At 46.8% G+C, this 17636-nt stretch overlaps 1 protein-coding gene across 2 annotated transcripts in view; it reads right to left on the bottom strand.

Moving 5' to 3' along the window:
• The window catches only part of LOC134539448 (N-acetyl-D-glucosamine kinase), a 53940-nt gene that overhangs the window by 9893 nt on the left and 26411 nt on the right, over positions 1–17636 (bottom strand). For both annotated transcript variants that reach the window (XM_063381493.1, XM_063381494.1), the window contains exons 3-4: positions 9423–9521; positions 7215–7356 (exon numbers count right to left, since the gene is read on the bottom strand). In XM_063381493.1, the coding sequence (XP_063237563.1) occupies positions 7215–7356; positions 9423–9521 (241 nt within the window). The remainder of the gene's footprint in view (positions 1–7214; positions 7357–9422; positions 9522–17636) is intronic.

Consider the following 17636-nt stretch of genomic DNA (forward strand, 5'->3'; position numbering starts at 1 on the left):
ACCTCGCTTTAGTGACAAAATTTTCATTTCTCCTGGCAACATTTTCCTGTTGCTTCTGACTGTTCCGCAAGCTCCAATTTCATTTTCTAAAAGAAATTGAAAAAGCACTGGACTAGAAAAAAAGTTGTCAACATACACAATTCGATTGCTCTTTTCAAATCTTCCCAATAGATTTTTTACAACATGCTCACCTAGTGTTTCGCCTGTTTTCACACCACTGCCTTTGCCTACATGTGTGTCGAACTTACATAAAAAACCTGTTTTGCTATCACACAGTGACCACAGTTTTATTCCCCAATTTGTTGATGGTTTAGATGGTAAATATTGTTTGAACCAGACGGCCAGTGAACTTCAACATTGTTTCATCAACTGAAACACACTTCCCTGGTTGAACATGTTGTAAATAAGTTTCTTTTGTCATTTCTATTATTGGCCGAATTTTGAACAATGGATCGTACTCGGGCAACCCTTTCTTCACAAAGTTTGCATTTTTGTTGAAATGTACAAAAGACCGCAACAGAAAATACTTATCTCTGGACATAACTTCTCCAAAATTTGGCATTCGAAGAAGCCAGCTTGTTTCTGAGAAGTAATCTTTTAGAGATGGTTTTCGACACATGCCCATCCCTATCTCCATAGCTACCATTGCTTCGATGTCCTCAGTTGTACAGTCTTTCCATTTAGCATACCTCGATTGTGGTGAAAAATCATGCGTTTTGTCCAAAAACTGTTGTGCATACAAATTTGTTTGATCAGCTACATGGACAAACACAGATCTTGGCATAAATTGTGAAAAGGCACTATATTGGCTACTAAAATTTACAGGGTCACTTACAATAGTCAAGTCGAATGAATCACCACTACACAAATTCAAATGCACTGGAGTTTCTTTACTCACCCGGAACCAGGTATTTCTATCTACAGACACATCTTCATTTTCGTTGTCAGAGTTTGACGTAGAATGGGGATACTTGCAATGGTGGGGTAACTTGCAACAAAACTACAGGTAAATATATTTTGTGTGTTGGCTACCATGATTCAGTTCGATGTGTACATGTTTCTATTGCCATTTGTTTACAAATGTCTGTTGCATCTTGTACATGTTGTTTTAGGCGGTACTTATTGTTTTGTGCATTTGTTTTTCATAACTAAATATTATTATTGAAAATCTGCGAAAAGTAACATCTGGAAACTTCCTGTAGAAGTTCTTAGAAGTACACATCTAAAGACATTGTAAGGTATGTATGGCTTTAATGTAGTGTCAAGAAGTGTATCCTAGAGTCATACCATGCAATGATAATTCGTTTTCTGTCAGTTGGCTTTTTTATGAATTTGTGATTCCAGTGGGGTAACTTGCAACCCAGACACACCCACTTTTGTTATCAATTAAAACCTAAAATACAACCTTCACATATGATTTTCTGTAATTATTACATACCTACCAACTTCATATTAGCTCCCCTGTTAGTTTAACTTCGGAATGTTGCCCTTTTATGTAGGTAAATGTAAAGGCTATGTAAATTTTTTTTTGTGTTTTTTAGGTTATGGCCAGAAAACACAAGAAAGTTCCAGGACATCGTAGTTATGCCAATTTTTCGAAGGAAAACCTTTTAGCTGCAATAGAAGATGTAAAAACAAAAGGCCTTTCATACAGACAAGCTGGTGAAAAGTATGGAATCACTGGATCAACGATCTACAGGGCGTTCAAAAAGAAGCACCCCAAAAGTTATGGAAGACCTGCAGTGCTGACAGAAGATGAAGAACGTAAGCTGGTTCATGGGATTTCATTGGCGAGTGATTGGGGGTTTCCATTTGACAAGTTGGATATTTGTTTACTTGTTAAAAGCTTTTTAGATAATGAGGGGCGAACAGAACCTAGATTTAAAAAAAATATGCCAGGTAGGGATTGGTATCTTTCTTTTATAGGAAGGCACAAGAAAATTCTGTCGCCACGATTTTGTCAGAACATTACGAGAGCAAGGGCTGGTGTTAGCAGAGAAGTTCTAGAGAAATATTTTGCTAACTTACAGATCTCTTTGCATGAAGTAAAACCAAACATGATCGTCAATTACGACGAAACCAATATGACAGATGATCCGCAAAGAGCAAAGGTGGTGGTTAGACGGGGGGCAAAGTACCCAGAACGTGTTATGGATCACTCCAAAGTTAGGGTTTCTGTGTTGTTCTCAGGAACAGCATCAGGCATTGTATTACCACCCATGATTGTTTACAAGTCTGAGCACCTGTATGATACATGGTTGGAGAACGGACCAAAGGGTACAATATACGGGTGCTCCAAAAGTGGGTGGTTTGATGGTCACCTATTTCAGAAATGGTTTTGCAATATAGCATTGCCCTATTTCCGATCTTGCGATAAAGGAGGTGGAAATTCTCCAAAAGTCTTGATTGGGGACAATCTTGCTAGCCATCTGTCCATGCCAGTCATTGAAGAATGCAGGAAACATAACATTAAATTTGTTTTACTGCCACCAAACAGCACACATATTTGTCAGCCTCTCGATGTAGCCTTTTTTCGTCCTCTGAAAATTAAGTGGCGACAAACTCTTGCAGAGTTCAAAGCAAAGTACAAGGGGACAATACCAAAAAATTTATTTCCCAGATATTTGAATGCAACACTGGAAAAATTGGAAAATGCTTCGCAAAATTTATGCTCGGGGTTCAGAGCAACTGGCTTGTATCCGTTCAATCCGCAACAAGTTTTAAATAAACTTCCAGCTGAGAATGAAGTTTCCTCTGCCAACTCAACAGCAGATGGCTCTTGGTCTGAAGCATTCATTGGGGTTCTGCGAGAAGCCCGATTTGGCCAGTCATCAGCCCCTCGAGTTCGCAAGAGAAGGGTTGTTAATGTTAATCCTGGTCTAAGTGTAAATGGAAGTTTAGAAGATACCAGCATTGACCAGGACCCTTCTTCAACTTCAGCTCCTTCAACTACAGCTTCAACTTTAGCTTCAACTTCAGCTCCTACAACTTCAACTCCATATGCAAAGGCTAGAACATGGTCCAAGTTTTCATCAGAATCTGTGGATTTTGAAATGACAGATGTGCATCAGAATGCAGAAAGTGAACATGAGACTGCGAACTTCTGTCTTATCAAAACCGGTGACTTTTTATTGGTGAAGTTAATGTATGATAGCAAATCAAATAAGGCAGTTCAAAGGTTCTTTGTTGCTAAAGTCTTGGAAAAGAATGAATCTGTTGTTTATTGTTCTTTTCTCCGTAAAAGTGCTAAGGCCGAAAAAGTATTTCTCTTCCCATCAGTGGAAGATAACTTTAATGTGATGAAAGAAAACATTGTGAAAATATTGAGAGAACCAAGAGTAGTACGAGGACGACATATATTTACAGAGGATTTTACTGAACAAATTCAATGAACTCACCTGATTCATAACATGCATTGTTAATTTTTTTTTTTATGGGTTTACTGATCAGTTTCTTGTGACATTTGGTTTCTATTTTATTGCATTTTTACTTAAATATAGTATTTAAATATTCCAACTGTTGCAAGTAACCCCACATAAGTGTTAACTTGTAATTCCTAAATGATTTAGTAAGTGTTGCAAGTTACCCCACTGATGGGGTTACTTGCAACAGCTATATTTTGTCATTATACGTGAAAACTATTTTGGGTAAAAACATTTTGTGCATATCATTGTATTCTACATGCATATATTATTTACCATGTCTATATTTATCCCATTAACATGAGTCTGGTATAGTGTAACATATTGTTGAATTCATTCTCTGTTGCAAGTATCCCCATTCTACGTACACAAATTCAAATGCACTGGAGTTTCTTTACTCACCCGGAACCAGGTATTTCTATCTACAGACACATCTTCATTTTCGTTGTCAGAGTTTGACTCGTTGCACTCTACGTCTTCATCACTATCACTTTGACTGTTAGGGTTTTCATCTTCAGATTCTGAATCTGCAGCTAAAAGTTCCAGTAATTTTGTATAATCTTCTTGTTTTGATGGATCATATAAACGTTTACGGTCTGCCATTTTTTCTATCATAACATTAAAATCATTTTATTTATTCCTACAAAAATGTCACGCAAAATATCTTTTTTGTCTGTTATGAAACAAAAATCCTCTGTCGACACTGCATTTGAAATAACATCTAACCCATGTAGAGAAATGGAATCAAAAACACTTGTTTACACAAAGACGTATTACTTTTACCTGTCTCTTTGCTAAATGTCTACCAAAAATAAAAACGCCGAATATATATAAAAAAATATAAAACAAAACATATTTAGACTAATATTTTGGCATAACGTTTACTGGAAAAAAAAAGTTTATAGTAAGAAAGATTCAAAACAAAAAAATATCACGGTACAAATTCAAAGACATCAGCAAAAGAACAAAGAAAATTTAATTTTTACCAACTGAACCACCGGCAAACTCAACAAAGTAGTTCAAGATTTCCTCAACAGATCGCAGGTAATGACAGAACAAGGAAAAAACCACACACGGGAATTAAATCAACTTCCGCACTGACTTGAGTATTGCAAATCGACATTTGTCGATCACAGCACTTTAAACAAAGAGGCAGCAATCGACAAGAGTCGATCACAGCACTGAAAGAGTTAAGTACCGATACAGCACCTCAACCACGCGCATTGATTTCAGTGCTACCGACAGTAGTGCGATAAAATAATTTATATTTGCCTGTTGCAATAGAGAAGTGTGAGACGCCTTCAAGTCACAGTTTTGAATTTGAATTTTTTTTAGTTAAGTTAGGTAACTAAATAATATCAGTGGTCAGGAAAAATTTTTTCCCAAACCTGGAAAAAAAAAATAATCAGAAAATTTATCACAGTTTTACTAGCCACACTGTATTGACATCGGGCCAGGGCTACGCCCTCCCTAAGCCTTTATGTGCCTCGCCCCACTTCAGACCCCCTCTCCTCTCACCAGCACCCTCTATGGCCTGGCGTTTCCAACTTACTGCCGACGTGTTAGACTGCCACACAAGAGACATAGTTAGCATCTGTGGCACGGTCCCCTCACGTAATAACATAATTTAAATATAAGTGTTAATCTTTTGCCTTTTCTTTTCTATAGTACCCCAAGTGTTTGTATCCAGGTAGATATAAGGACAGCGCAGCATCCCACGTGGCCTATCATGGAACTACCCTAAAGGAGCAAACTACATACTTTTGAATTTTAAGTAAAAAATACATCACTAATTAAATTGTTTTAATGCCTAATAATTTTTGATAAATTAGTACTTAGATTTTGAGAGGGTTTGCTGTGTTAAATATTTTGTCATGTAACTATAAAATAAACTAACAGTGAGTAGTCTAGTCGCTTCCTGCCGCCACGACACCCTAATCTTGTCCAGTCTCTTCCGATCGCCGCCAGGGGTAGGACGCCATCAACACACACGTCAACTTCAATTTTTGTACTTTCTGATCCTCTCACATCCGCTATTCTTAACGTATTCTTAAACTTTTTATTACTTCTTCGAGAACTACTCCAGGTGGTAGACTGTTTAACTGATTATTTTAAGTTCTCAGTGGACGTTTGAAACAAAACAACGTGGCTTAACTTTCAGGCTGGGCAGTAACTAAACCGTTTCAATTGCAGTTGGCACTTTATCACAGCCTATTACGTAATGTTTTTTTTTTTATATATAACTGTTGATCAGCCTTGTATCAATCACCGTGAATAAAAACACTTCTACTCGACCATGAACACTTTGTACGTGCAACCGAGTGTCGGCCAACTCAGACGTCGAGAGAAGTGTGGGACGCCTAGAGAGCCCACTAGTGACCGGCGGTTATCGTGCAATAGCATATCCGCCGCTGAGAGCGGGTTGGTAGAGTAGATTTTTTAATATCACATAGGGGAATCGAGCCTAGCACCCACACGGGCCACGACACAACACAGGGACAGAGTCTTTAGCCAGGTCCACATGCCCAACCACGTGGTGGCGCCCACAGTCACGAACGCCATAATTTCGAAATACCACGTATATTCCCCCTGACAACAGTATGATAATGTTCTGAATATCAGCTGTTTGGACAGTTTCAAGGTCATGGTGACATAGTTCAGTAGTCATATGTTATGTCTACAGGATGTCTACAAATATCCAGTGAACCAAATTCAGGACCTTTTTAAGGACCGCTTTATAAAATTTCTTACAGCTCTTTTATATTATCATTTTCGCCCGCACCATAGGCCAATTACGGGGAAACTTTCATACGCCATTTATTCTTTGTCTGCGATGTAAATGTTTCTGATTTAACATAATTATTTTGATCTACGCCACTGCTTGTTAGTACATAAACACACAGAAAACAAGCCAATATTAGCTGGTGTCAAGTGTTACATGTCTAAACAACATACAGAATTCCATTCCAGGTCGCACTGTCTCGTCAGTGTTAGCCTACTGTGTTCGTCTGAGCTGTCCTTTTTTTTTACAACTGAATTCCTTCCATTGGATTCTCTGTGTCGTCTATGCATGTAACATCTGCTGATAGTGGCTTGTTCTCTGTTTATTAATTTTTATTTCTAGTCCCTTTCTGGGGTTTTTTCTATGTACACCGACATAAATCAGCAATGACATATGCCCACATGCCCAACATGTAATGCTAAATCAATCTTCCCCATTGCAATAATCTTTTTTTTTAATGTGTATTAATGTGTCCAGATTCCTCAAGCATTGTTACAGAGTGCTGTCATTTATTCATTCGCAATTACTACGTGGGATTTCAAAGCATGGTCAAGAAAGTCACCGGAAGTCCTCAAAAAGTCCGGCATTACCTTCTTTTATCGTAACTTAGTAAAAATTTGTTCCCAATGTTTGAAACTTTACAGTTGGCTTTAGGTATTGCATTTTTACATCTATGATAATGCAGTGCCTGATAATAACAACAATAATAAATGGGTACGACGCCACCACGTGCTTTAGGAGTGAAACTTCGCATGTCAATAACTCACATGAACAATAAAACAAAATGGTCAATAATTCATTGACGTGATAAAACTACACAATGAAGCACACGATAGAGGTTCACAATTGTAACACAGATGGCAATGAGTCTTACAGTTGTCTTGACTCACTACTTCGTTCTTTGTTCCACGATTGAGAACTTCACTCCTGCTGATAGCCTCGACTCACCCCGCCGGGCTGCATGACAAAAGCGTGCGTGGCGAGACGGGAGAGCCGCTCGGTCGACTCACCGAGGGGGAGAGCGGCGGCCACGGACCCCACGGTGTCGCTGCACACCATGTACTGGCGGCTCAAGTTCGGGTACTTGCTCTGGAGGTCCTCCTTCAGCTTGTTGTTGGACTCCTCCTGCTCGCATCCGCTCAGGCTCAAGCCCTGCCGCACAGAACGGATCGGCTCTAAGCAGGGCCGCAACTAGAGTCTCTGGCACCCTGGGCATGAATGGATTCATGCGCCCCCCCCGCCCCCCCCCCCCCCTCTTTCTTTGCACATACCACACCAAAAAAACGGGGGGTCCGGGGGCCATCCCACGGAAAAAATGGTGCTATTTAAGCATTTTCCATACCTACATGTAACAGTTTCTGTGCTACTGTACCTTCCATGCATGAACCCACTATGTCCGTAAAGTAGTCCGTATAATCACTAGACTTGTTCATTAAATATGTTCAGACGTTATATTGTAAATCAGATTAGACATTCCTGGCATGCAAGTTAAAAAAACTTTTTACCAGTTACCAGTTGTAGTAGGAATTACAATGCAAGCGATTTTGGCGCCCCCCCACATCTTTGCGCCAGGGGCGTATGCCCAGCTTGCCGCCCCCCCCCCCCCCCCCCCCCCAGTTGCGGCCCTGGCTCTAAGCTACACTGCTCGAGCTTGGTTGAAAACAAAAGTGCTCTGGCTAGTGTTTGCTCACAACTGGATGGAAAGAAAACGGCAATCAGCAGGCATACACCCTCCGCCCCCTCCGAATTGAAATTCTGCACACGCTCTTACGAAGCCAGTGGAAGAGCTCGAGTGTGGTGAGCCCTGATTGGCCGGAAGTGTCAGAAACGTGAGAAGGAGTTGAGAACCAAGGCTTTGAAATCATTCCGATCGAGAGAATCAAAGGCTCCACCTCCAAAGCTGGTGGTAACAATGTGTTCAAAGGAACTTACTGTGTATCTCTTACTTTGAGTCCAGAATTTCTAGCCAGTGTCCGGTGCAGGATAATTTTAAACAACAGTTGAAAGGTGTTTAAATTTTCAACATTTATTCTGTATGCGTCATGCAGGTTGAAGTGTAGCTCAGCCCTTTATCGATATAAATATGATGTTAAATATGCAAACTATGAGATATGCTTGAGAAGAAAAAAAATGTATCAGATGGAACTGCAGGTGCATTTGTACTTGATTAGGCAATACTTTGATTCCCGTTTTCTCCCCAGCTTGAGATGAAAATTGAACCTTTCCAGGAGAACCTGATCCCAGTGTTAAAAAGTTTGAAATTCTTTTGAACTGAAACTTCTTTTCAGCATTCGAGGCAATTTTGTCACCAAATGATAGCAAAAAGTGTGTATTGAAAGTCTTGCTTGCTCAAGTTAACAATATATAATAGGCATAGGTATTACCAGGGGTGGCAAGAGATGGCAGTTGCCACCCAAGAATTATCCAACCAGGTATTTAGCCACCCGATTTTTTAAGTAAAAATATCAATAATTTTCAAACTTACATGATAAAGATCAGGCAGAACATTCAATCATTCAAAAATATGCATATACTTGAATTGTGTGTAAGTGATATAACTTTACAAATGGTTTGACTATTAATTAAAGTAATCAACGATGAAGCCTTTAGGGTAAATAGAGAATGTTAGCAATTTATGGTGAAAATAGTCTGAAAAAGATTTAAAGAAACTAACAATAATTTCCTGGGAGAGGACCCACGGACATACCCCCCAGTTCCCTAGTATGCCTTACACCCCAATTAAAAAGCTGAAATCACGCATCTGGTAATAAATATCGGCATTTGCATACTTGTGCACCTGCATACTTGCATACACACACATACCGATTGTTTAAATACCTCTATCTCTAAAAGTTTCACTTCCAACAGAATCGTGGTGGCCACACATCCATGTTCAAACACACCCTTCCACCCTCTCAGGCTAATTGACCTGGAGACAATAGCTAATGCAGCGCTCTCTGATCTACGTCTGTACGGCATTTCCTTGAAGTTAAAAAGAGGATGGTAGATCGTGCAGATATTGCCAAACTAAAGTTGCACAAAAGTTTTTTTTTTTTTTTTTGGCACGTACATCACTTTGCTCTGACCATATTTATCGTAAGTATAAACAGATATCACTTGTCTCTAACTTTCGCATGTCCTGAAATGGTTCCAGAACATGATTCGAGCAAGAAGCCGAGGTAACGGCAGAAAGCAAAGAGAAGTTGAGTCGTACTGACCAGCACGGAGAGGGGTTCATCGAGCGGAAGTCCAGCCTCCTCCTTGGCTTGCTGGACCATGTCGTAAATCCTCTTCTGACACTCGTCCATACCCAGCAGCTGTAAGAACACACGCGGGTATGTATCTTTATGCAGGGGCGCAACGACAAGGGGGGGGGGGGGGGCAAAGGTATTTTGCCCCCCCCCCCCTATTAAACCTTGAAGTGGGGGCAAACAGGGGCAAAGAAAGTGCTGTGTAATCAATTTTTGATAATAAAACTGCTTAAATAGCACCATTTTCCACCTTGAAATACAACAAATTTTCCCGGGGGCGGACCCCTGGACCCCCCGCTTCAATAGGAGGGATCAATGATTCTTTATAAAAATTTGGAAATTTAGTTGTTGCGCCCCTGTCTTTATGTACACACTGTAAGCAGAGTCGCTCCCAGCTTCCAGTTTTGGGAGAGGCGGCATGGAACAGGCCTCTTATTTCATTGGAGAGTCCAATACGTATTTCATTAAATAATAGCCCCTTAAAAATCCTTTTTTTATAACATTTATGACATCTTGAAAAATCATTATCAAAACTAGGTTTTTTGTCTGTTTTTAAGAGTATTAAAGTTTTAAAAAAATTACAATCTATATAGTACCACCAAAAATGTGTGTATATATATATATATATATATATATATATATATATATATATATATATATATATATATATATATATATTGACAAGGTCGGGGGATTCGGTAGTATTTATAACGTACTTTTAGTGGGCGCCACCGTGTCTAGGGGGCACGGACCCGGCGAGAAGACTCTGTCTCAGGCGTGACGTAGCCCGTGTGGCGGCGTGACTCGTTTCCCCCTTTCGCAATTACCTTAACCACGCAGTGGGATCTCAGGGCGCCCCACACGCCGACAAACAACACTCGAAGCACGCAAACACAATGTCTCTATGAAAACGCCTTCCTCGGAGAGCCGGAACGGAGCGTCTCTCTTCAGCTGGCGACGGGAAGCGACTGCGCGAGCAATGGCCGCAGAGGTAGCGTGGTGAAGAGGGGGGGGGGGGGGGGGGGGTGTTTGGCGCCAAGCGCCCTGAACAGTTACCCTGTCTCCCGTCGTGCCGCGGACGTGGTTAAAATGCATAAAAATTACAATAAATTTTAATATAAAAACATATGGCACTTGGGGAACAAAACAAAAGATTGCACAGTATTATTATATCTTGGGGAGCGAAGCACTGATTCTACAGCGCCCTCTTGCGGCGGCGCGCTATTTAAAACACGTCAGCCGGGAGGATTAACAGGAAGGGAGGGAGGTGGTGGCACATCGGGCTCAGATGGGCGTAGCCCTGGACGACGTCAATTGCCCCCTCCTAAAGTAGGCCGATGTGATGACATCTCCCGACCTTGAGTGGGCGTGGCATTGTTTACCTCGCGCTCCCTGTGGCAATGTTTACATTTCGCCAGCTGAGCAGCAGCTCCGTGCCCTTGGATGTCTCCTGGGTCGTAGGTTGTACCTTGGAGCGGGCTCGGGTGCTTCTCTCTCTCCTTCACCTGCCTCGGATTCTGCGGGTTCTTCCACGAAGACCCGAAAGTCTGAGTCCTCTATGGAATAGTGGAATGGCCACATCATCTCATGGCTGTCCGGCGACTCTGGTCGTTCGTCCACTTCGTCTGGCGTCCATATCAGAGGCAAGGGCATACCGTCTCCTCTCGTCGACAGTTCGTCTGTTTCCGCGAACCCGCGGAAGGGAGAGTCCTCTCCGTCTGTCTCTGTGAACAGCTGTCTTGTCAGGCCCGTTCTGCGTGGGGCTGGAACTGGCGACTCCACTTCCACTCCTGGAAACCCGTGGAATCCTGCGCCCTCGTTCTCCATAGGGGTTGATGTCGCAGCATTGGCGTGATGTTGGTCCTCGGTAACTGTGGGGGTCACGGGTTCGCTTCCCTCTCCCTCAGGGCCTCCTTCCCTGCCTCCGTGCGCGATTCGTACATCATCCCGATGGTACTTCGCGGCACGACCACTCGGAAGTGTGACTACGACCGCGGTGGGACCTGGTATGCGCAACACTGCTATGGGGCCGATCCACTTGGGTGCAAGCCCCGCACAGAAGTTTTTGTTTCCAGCTGAGAGTGGATGTAGACGCGCGTACACCATCTGCCCAGGTGTCAGTGGCGGCGGTGGTCGTGTGGTGACGGGTGTGTGTTGCGCCTGGTAGGCCGCCTGCCTGCGACGAGCCTCTTCATGCGTCATAGCGATGTTCCGCCCGCGCTCTTCTGGGGATTCTTCCCTGTCCTCCGCGCATCTCTCTTGCACCCGGTACTGGCCGGGCAGGGGTAGGTTACGTCCTTGCACGAGTGTGGCTGGAGATTCGCCGGTAACTGTGTTCACACGGCGCCGCAGGCAATAAGTGATTTCCGGGATGTGCGTGTCCCACAGGGTGTGGTCTTCAGCCAGCCGGAGTCTCAGCTGCGCCTTTATCTCCTGGTTGCGCCTCTCGGTGGGGTTAGCGCGGGGGTGGTACAATGGCGTGGTATGCGTCGTGACTCGCCACGCCTCGCATAGCTCCCTCCACTTCCGTCCCGAGAACTGTGACGCGTTATCCGTCAACACAACGCGTGGGTAGCCCCAGCGCGGGAAAAATTCTGTGTCCATGGTGCGTGCAATGGTGCCAGCGCGGCAGTTTGACAGCGGAAAGGCCTCGACCCAGCGCGTGAAGCAATCCGTCACAACCAACAGGAATCTCTTCCCGCGTGCTGACCTTGGGTACGGCCCCATCAAATCCAGAGCGACCGTGTGAAATGGCTCGGATGGTCGCCGGGGTCTTTGTTGTTCTCGCCCATCGGCTCGCCGCACCTTTCGCCGTTGGCAGTGTCGGCATCCTCGCACGCCGTCCCTCACATACTTGTTAACCCCGGGCCAAAAGAAGAGGTCTCGTACTGCACGTACAGTCTGATCCGTACCCGGGTGTCCGGCTAGTCTGTTCACATGTAACATTGTGAATATTTCGCGTCGCGTCACTGCGGGTGCAAATGTCCGCCATGGTTGTTGAGTGCCTGCGGTGCGTGCCTGTAACAATCCCTCGAGCACACGGTACCCCTCGCACGCAGCCTCCCCGCACTGACGTATTAGCCCTTGCGTGTGTTCGTCTCTGCGTTGTGCCGCGCGCACGAATGCGTCTAGATCGTCTAGTTCCGCCCCTGGCGGTAGGGTGGGGGTATTGTTTACATCTGTGATCGCACACAGCGCCGCCGCCTGACTAAGTGTGTGTGGCCTAGGTGTCGGTGTGCCGCTCGTGGGTGGGAGGAGCTCGTCCCAGTCCGCGTCGTCCCGCGCCTCTACCGTGTCGTCTGGGTTACGCGAAAGCTCGTCGGCCAGCTCGTTCTGTTTGCCAGCGACGTGTTCCACAGTAAAGTCGAGTGCTTGCAGGACCATAGCCCACCGCGTCAATTTTGACCGCCGCCCCTGCATAGTGGCAAGCCATTTCAGGCACTGGCTGTCTGTCCGCAGTATGAAATGCTGGCCCTCTAGGTGTGGCCTGTACCTCCTCAGGGCCCACACCACGCCCAAACACTCCCTCTCATTCACACTGTAGCGTTGCTCTACTGCCCCGAACTTGGCGCTCGCATACTCAATTATGCGAGGCTCGCCAGCATCTCCAAGCTGTAACAATATGGCTCCTATTCCCTGTTGGCTTGCGTCCGTTTGTACAATTATCTGCTTCCCTGGATCTAGTCGGGCCAGCAAGTGACATTGCCGGAAACGCTGTTTCAATTCCTCGAAAGCTGCTTGCATTTCCGTTGTCCACCGGTAGGACTTTTTTGGTGACAGCTGTTCCGTTAGTGGTGCGGCGATGACAGAGAACTCTGGTATGAACGCACGTAGCCAATTGGCCAGTCCGATGAACCGTTGCAGCTGCTTACGAGTGTTTGGGATAGGCTTGTTTACAATGACAGACAGTTGTTGTGACGTTGGCCGATTCCCCTCCGCATTCACGACCAGGCCCAAAAAATCTAGTTCCGTTGTACCTACGTGACATTTCTCGGGGTTACATGTAAGCCCGTGGGCGGCTAGTCGCTCTAGGATCAACGCGAGGTGGTGCGCGTGTTCGTTCCATGTCTGTGACCAAATGATAATGTCATCAAGATATGCGGCCGCGAACTTGCCCGCGTAGTCCCCTAATACACGCGTCATCATGTTCTGGAACGTGGCGGGTGCATCCTGCAATCCAAAGGGCATGGCGCAAAACTGAAACCGTCTGCCGTCCGGAGTCGTAAAAGCGGTTTTAGGGCGGTCCTCTGGGCGTATGGGTACTTGCCAGTAACCCGCTTTTAGATCTAACGAGGAAAAAATCTTTGCATTACCCAACCCCGCGATTGTATCTGCGATGTTCAACAGTGGAGGTGGTGCGTTTACTGTTACCTTGTTAATTGGTTTAAAATTAACGCAGAAACGTAAAGTGCCATCTTTTTTTTCTGCTAGCACGACCTGGAAGTTGTATGGGCTCTCGCTGGGCTCGATAATGCCATCTCGCAACATTTCCCTCACTTGATTCAGGATGGTCTGTTTCCCCGTGTGCCCGTAGCTGCCAGGAGGGATGAACATAGGGGTGTGGGGGTGAGTAGGAATAGAGTGCTCTGCGACCGTCGTACGTCTCAGCGGATCGGCAGTCGCGAACACGTCACTGCGGGGTACAATTACACTCTGGATAGCTGCCTGGTGCTCACGGGGCACCCCATGCTTGAAAGTAGCGAGACTGACCTGGTGTTTGGTTGGTGGCGGTGAGCGTCCGAGGCCATACACTGTACGGCGGCCCTGGTTGCCGACATGTACGCACCCATCGCGTACCTCGATCATGGCACCTTGGTCGTACAGCCACGGATGTCCCAGGATAACGTCGTCTCGGAGGTCGTCGACCACCAACGCCGTGGTGCTCGAACGTTGGTCGCGCACGTCCACGTGCAGCGTTACGACGCCCCTGGTGTGGCAGGCGTTCCCAGTGGTCGCCAGCTGGAGTTGGCCCGGCCAGGCCTCGAAGGGCGTCCCTTCGGCGAACTGCGATGACACACAGTTGTGGCTGGCGGCGGTGTCAATGAGGGCACTGACTGCCCGCCCGTTGACCAAGACCGGGATGCGAAGTAGCACGCACTCCTCCACGCTCACGTGCCCCAGGCTTGGTCCAGCTGTTGTTGTTGTGATAGCCGGTTGCGCGGGGGTGGCGGGCCGTGTTAGCGCGTCGCCCCCGGCTGCCCGTTTCCCGACGGATCGTTCCGTTGGGCTGCTGGTCGATATCGGTTGCGCACTGGGCAGTCCTCATGCCAGTGGAAGGTGCCACTCGGGCACGAGTGGCATTGCGGTGGCGGCCCCACGCCAATCTCGCGTCTACGCCACGCCGGTGGCGGGCGTTCTTGCCGACTGTTGTTGGCGGATGGGAAGTACGGCACCACAGCCGTTGCGTCAGCGGCTGTCACGGTCTCTGCTCGTACTGTCGATTTGGATGACCGTACCGACTTCAGGTCATACTCAACGGCGCGCGCGTGTTGCGTGAACTCCTCGGCCGTCTGGCGCGTTGCATGTCGTAGATGCGGGCGTAGCTCCGGACGCATCAGCTCGACGATGCGCTCCAACAATCCCTCCGGGCCGCTCGCCGGGAACAGCCGTCTATGTAGCCGGAGCTTCTTGACAATGAACGCCTCCGCCGATTCATTCAGACTCTGTTCCAGACAGTACAACTCCGTCCTGACCTTCATCTCCGCTTTCACGTCCGCGAACCGCGCCTCGAATCGCCGTGTGAACTCCGACCAGGGCATGTCGAATTCACTGACGATGCTCCACCACGTCTTCGCCTCCCCTCTTAGCGCGCCTCCCACGCGCTCTGCCCACTCCACGTCCGGCACGCCGTACCGATTCAGTCTCTCATGACACACTCGCACGAACTTCCCCGGGTCGTCACACGTCCGTCCAGAAAATTCGGGCAGCTCAATGTGACCCACAGGCGTAGGTCGCGCGCACGCATTTGTTGGCTCGACATAGACTCGCGTCCCCGTGGCGAACGCCGCCCCGCGTGTTGCGAACTTCACCTCCCGACATTCGGTGCAGTCGTACCAACTGTCGCGTGAAGAAGCCTGCTCGGTCTGGTCCATACACCGCACGTGTTTGAAGGCCCGGCAGTTTCGGCACCAAGCGTCCTTGCCCGCCTCTCCAGTACAGGTTGCCACAGTACACTTCAAACGTTCTATCCCGACTGAATTCATTCGCCCCGCAAAACCGTCCAGGCGTGGTTCGCAGCGTTCCAGACACACGCATGTGTCCATCCACGAGGCCCCCGTGACGCCCCCCACGTGCCTCGGACGTGCGCACGTGACGCAATACATACTGTTTATGTTAAACACGAGCTCTGGTTTAATTAAGCCCACTCCAGCTGCCGGTCGTCTATCGTCTGCCATGCTCGCATTAGTTCAACTCACATAAGCACTGCAACAAAATTACCGCTACCGGGATGCGGAATGCCTCTGCTGCGCCTGGATTCCTGGAAGCGCGCTAGTGGTCACTGGATCGGTCGCGACGGAGTACCGTTAGGCGCGCTGCACGGACAATGGCTGCTCGGCTCCGACGGAGTACCGTTAGGCGCGCTGCACGGACAATGGCTGCTCGGCTCCGACGGAGTACCGTTAGGCGCGCTGCACGGACAATGGTTGCTCGGCTCCGCGCACTCCGGTTAACAATCGCACAACTCCCGCGCATCCGGTCTTGGTGGTTAAGGCAGCTTTTTGTCACGCCCCACGCTCTTGGGAGCCAATTGACAAGGTCGGGGGATTCGGTAGTATTTATAACGTACTTTTAGTGGGCGCCACCGTGTCTAGGGGGCACGGACCCGGCGAGAAGACTCTGTCTCAGGCGTGACGTAGCCCGTGTGGCGGCGTGACTCGTTTCCCCCTTTCGCAATTACCTTAACCACGCAGTGGGATCTCAGGGCGCCCCACACGCCGACAAACAACACTCGAAGCACGCAAACACAATGTCTCTATGAAAACGCCTTCCTCGGAGAGCCGGAACGGAGCGTCTCTCTTCAGCTGGCGACGGGAAGCGACTGCGCGAGCAATGGCCGCAGAGGTAGCGTGGTGAAGAGGGGGGGGGGGGGGGGGGGGGGTGTTTGGCGCCAAGCGCCCTGAACAGTTACCCTGTCTCCCGTCGTGCCGCGGACGTGGTTAAAATGCATAAAAATTACAATAAATTTTAATATAAAAACATATGGCACTTGGGGAACAAAACAAAAGATTGCACAGTATTATTATATCTTGGGGAGCGAAGCACTGATTCTACAGCGCCCTCTTGCGGCGGCGCGCTATTTAAAACACGTCAGCCGGGAGGATTAACAGGAAGGGAGGGAGGTGGTGGCACATCGGGCTCAGATGGGCGTAGCCCTGGACGACGTCAATATATATAACTGACTCCAAATCAAAAGTTGGATGCTGCATGCAATGGATTACATTTTTTTGGCTATCCTTCCAGTTTTTATGTTACTTCTAGATGAGTTATTGCCACCATCGCCTCTCCCACAGCACCGCCACTGACAGCTTGCAAGCTTGACTCAGTGGTTATAACTTTCTGGCTGGTGAGCCAAGGATCCCGGATCCGATGCTCAGCCGGGTGTACAATCGGCTCTTGTGTTGTCCCTTCGCCTGCATGCCAAACAAACAGCGGAGGTTTGGGGGGGGGGGAGGGGGGGGAGCGAAATACTCGGGGCTTTGTGTTTACCCTGATAGGACAAAAATCACACAAGTCTATTGTTGATGGAATTCATATGAAACCTTACAAGTTACATGATACGCACAGATCACATTTACAGACATGGCCGCAGTAATGTTTAAAATCTTTGGATTTTATTTTAAACTGTGGGGGTTTTAAAAGTTGTACATTAAATGATTCGGAGGAGCCCGGATGAAATCACTTGCCCCAGGTCCTTGGTTTCTCTCAATGGCCACTGCGTTATCTCCACATAACAACATTATCTTGCACCATAATCAGAGTACTAATTCATTTCCCTTTCTAGGGATGCATTCTGTTCTATCTGCTCTTACAGACTTTTAAAGATGTCATGTCCAGGAGCTATAAAATATCTGCCAAAGAGTTAAAAAAAGACTTAAAAACTACAATGTGATTAGGTTACTGAGTTAAGGATGTATGTACTGGTATGCAACAATGACTGTCTACCCAAGGTTTTTATTTAGA

The sequence above is a fragment of the Bacillus rossius genome, chromosome 15 (assembly GCF_032445375.1).
Source record: "Bacillus rossius redtenbacheri isolate Brsri chromosome 15, Brsri_v3, whole genome shotgun sequence".
NCBI classification, from domain to species: Eukaryota; Metazoa; Arthropoda; class Insecta; order Phasmatodea; family Bacillidae; genus Bacillus; species Bacillus rossius.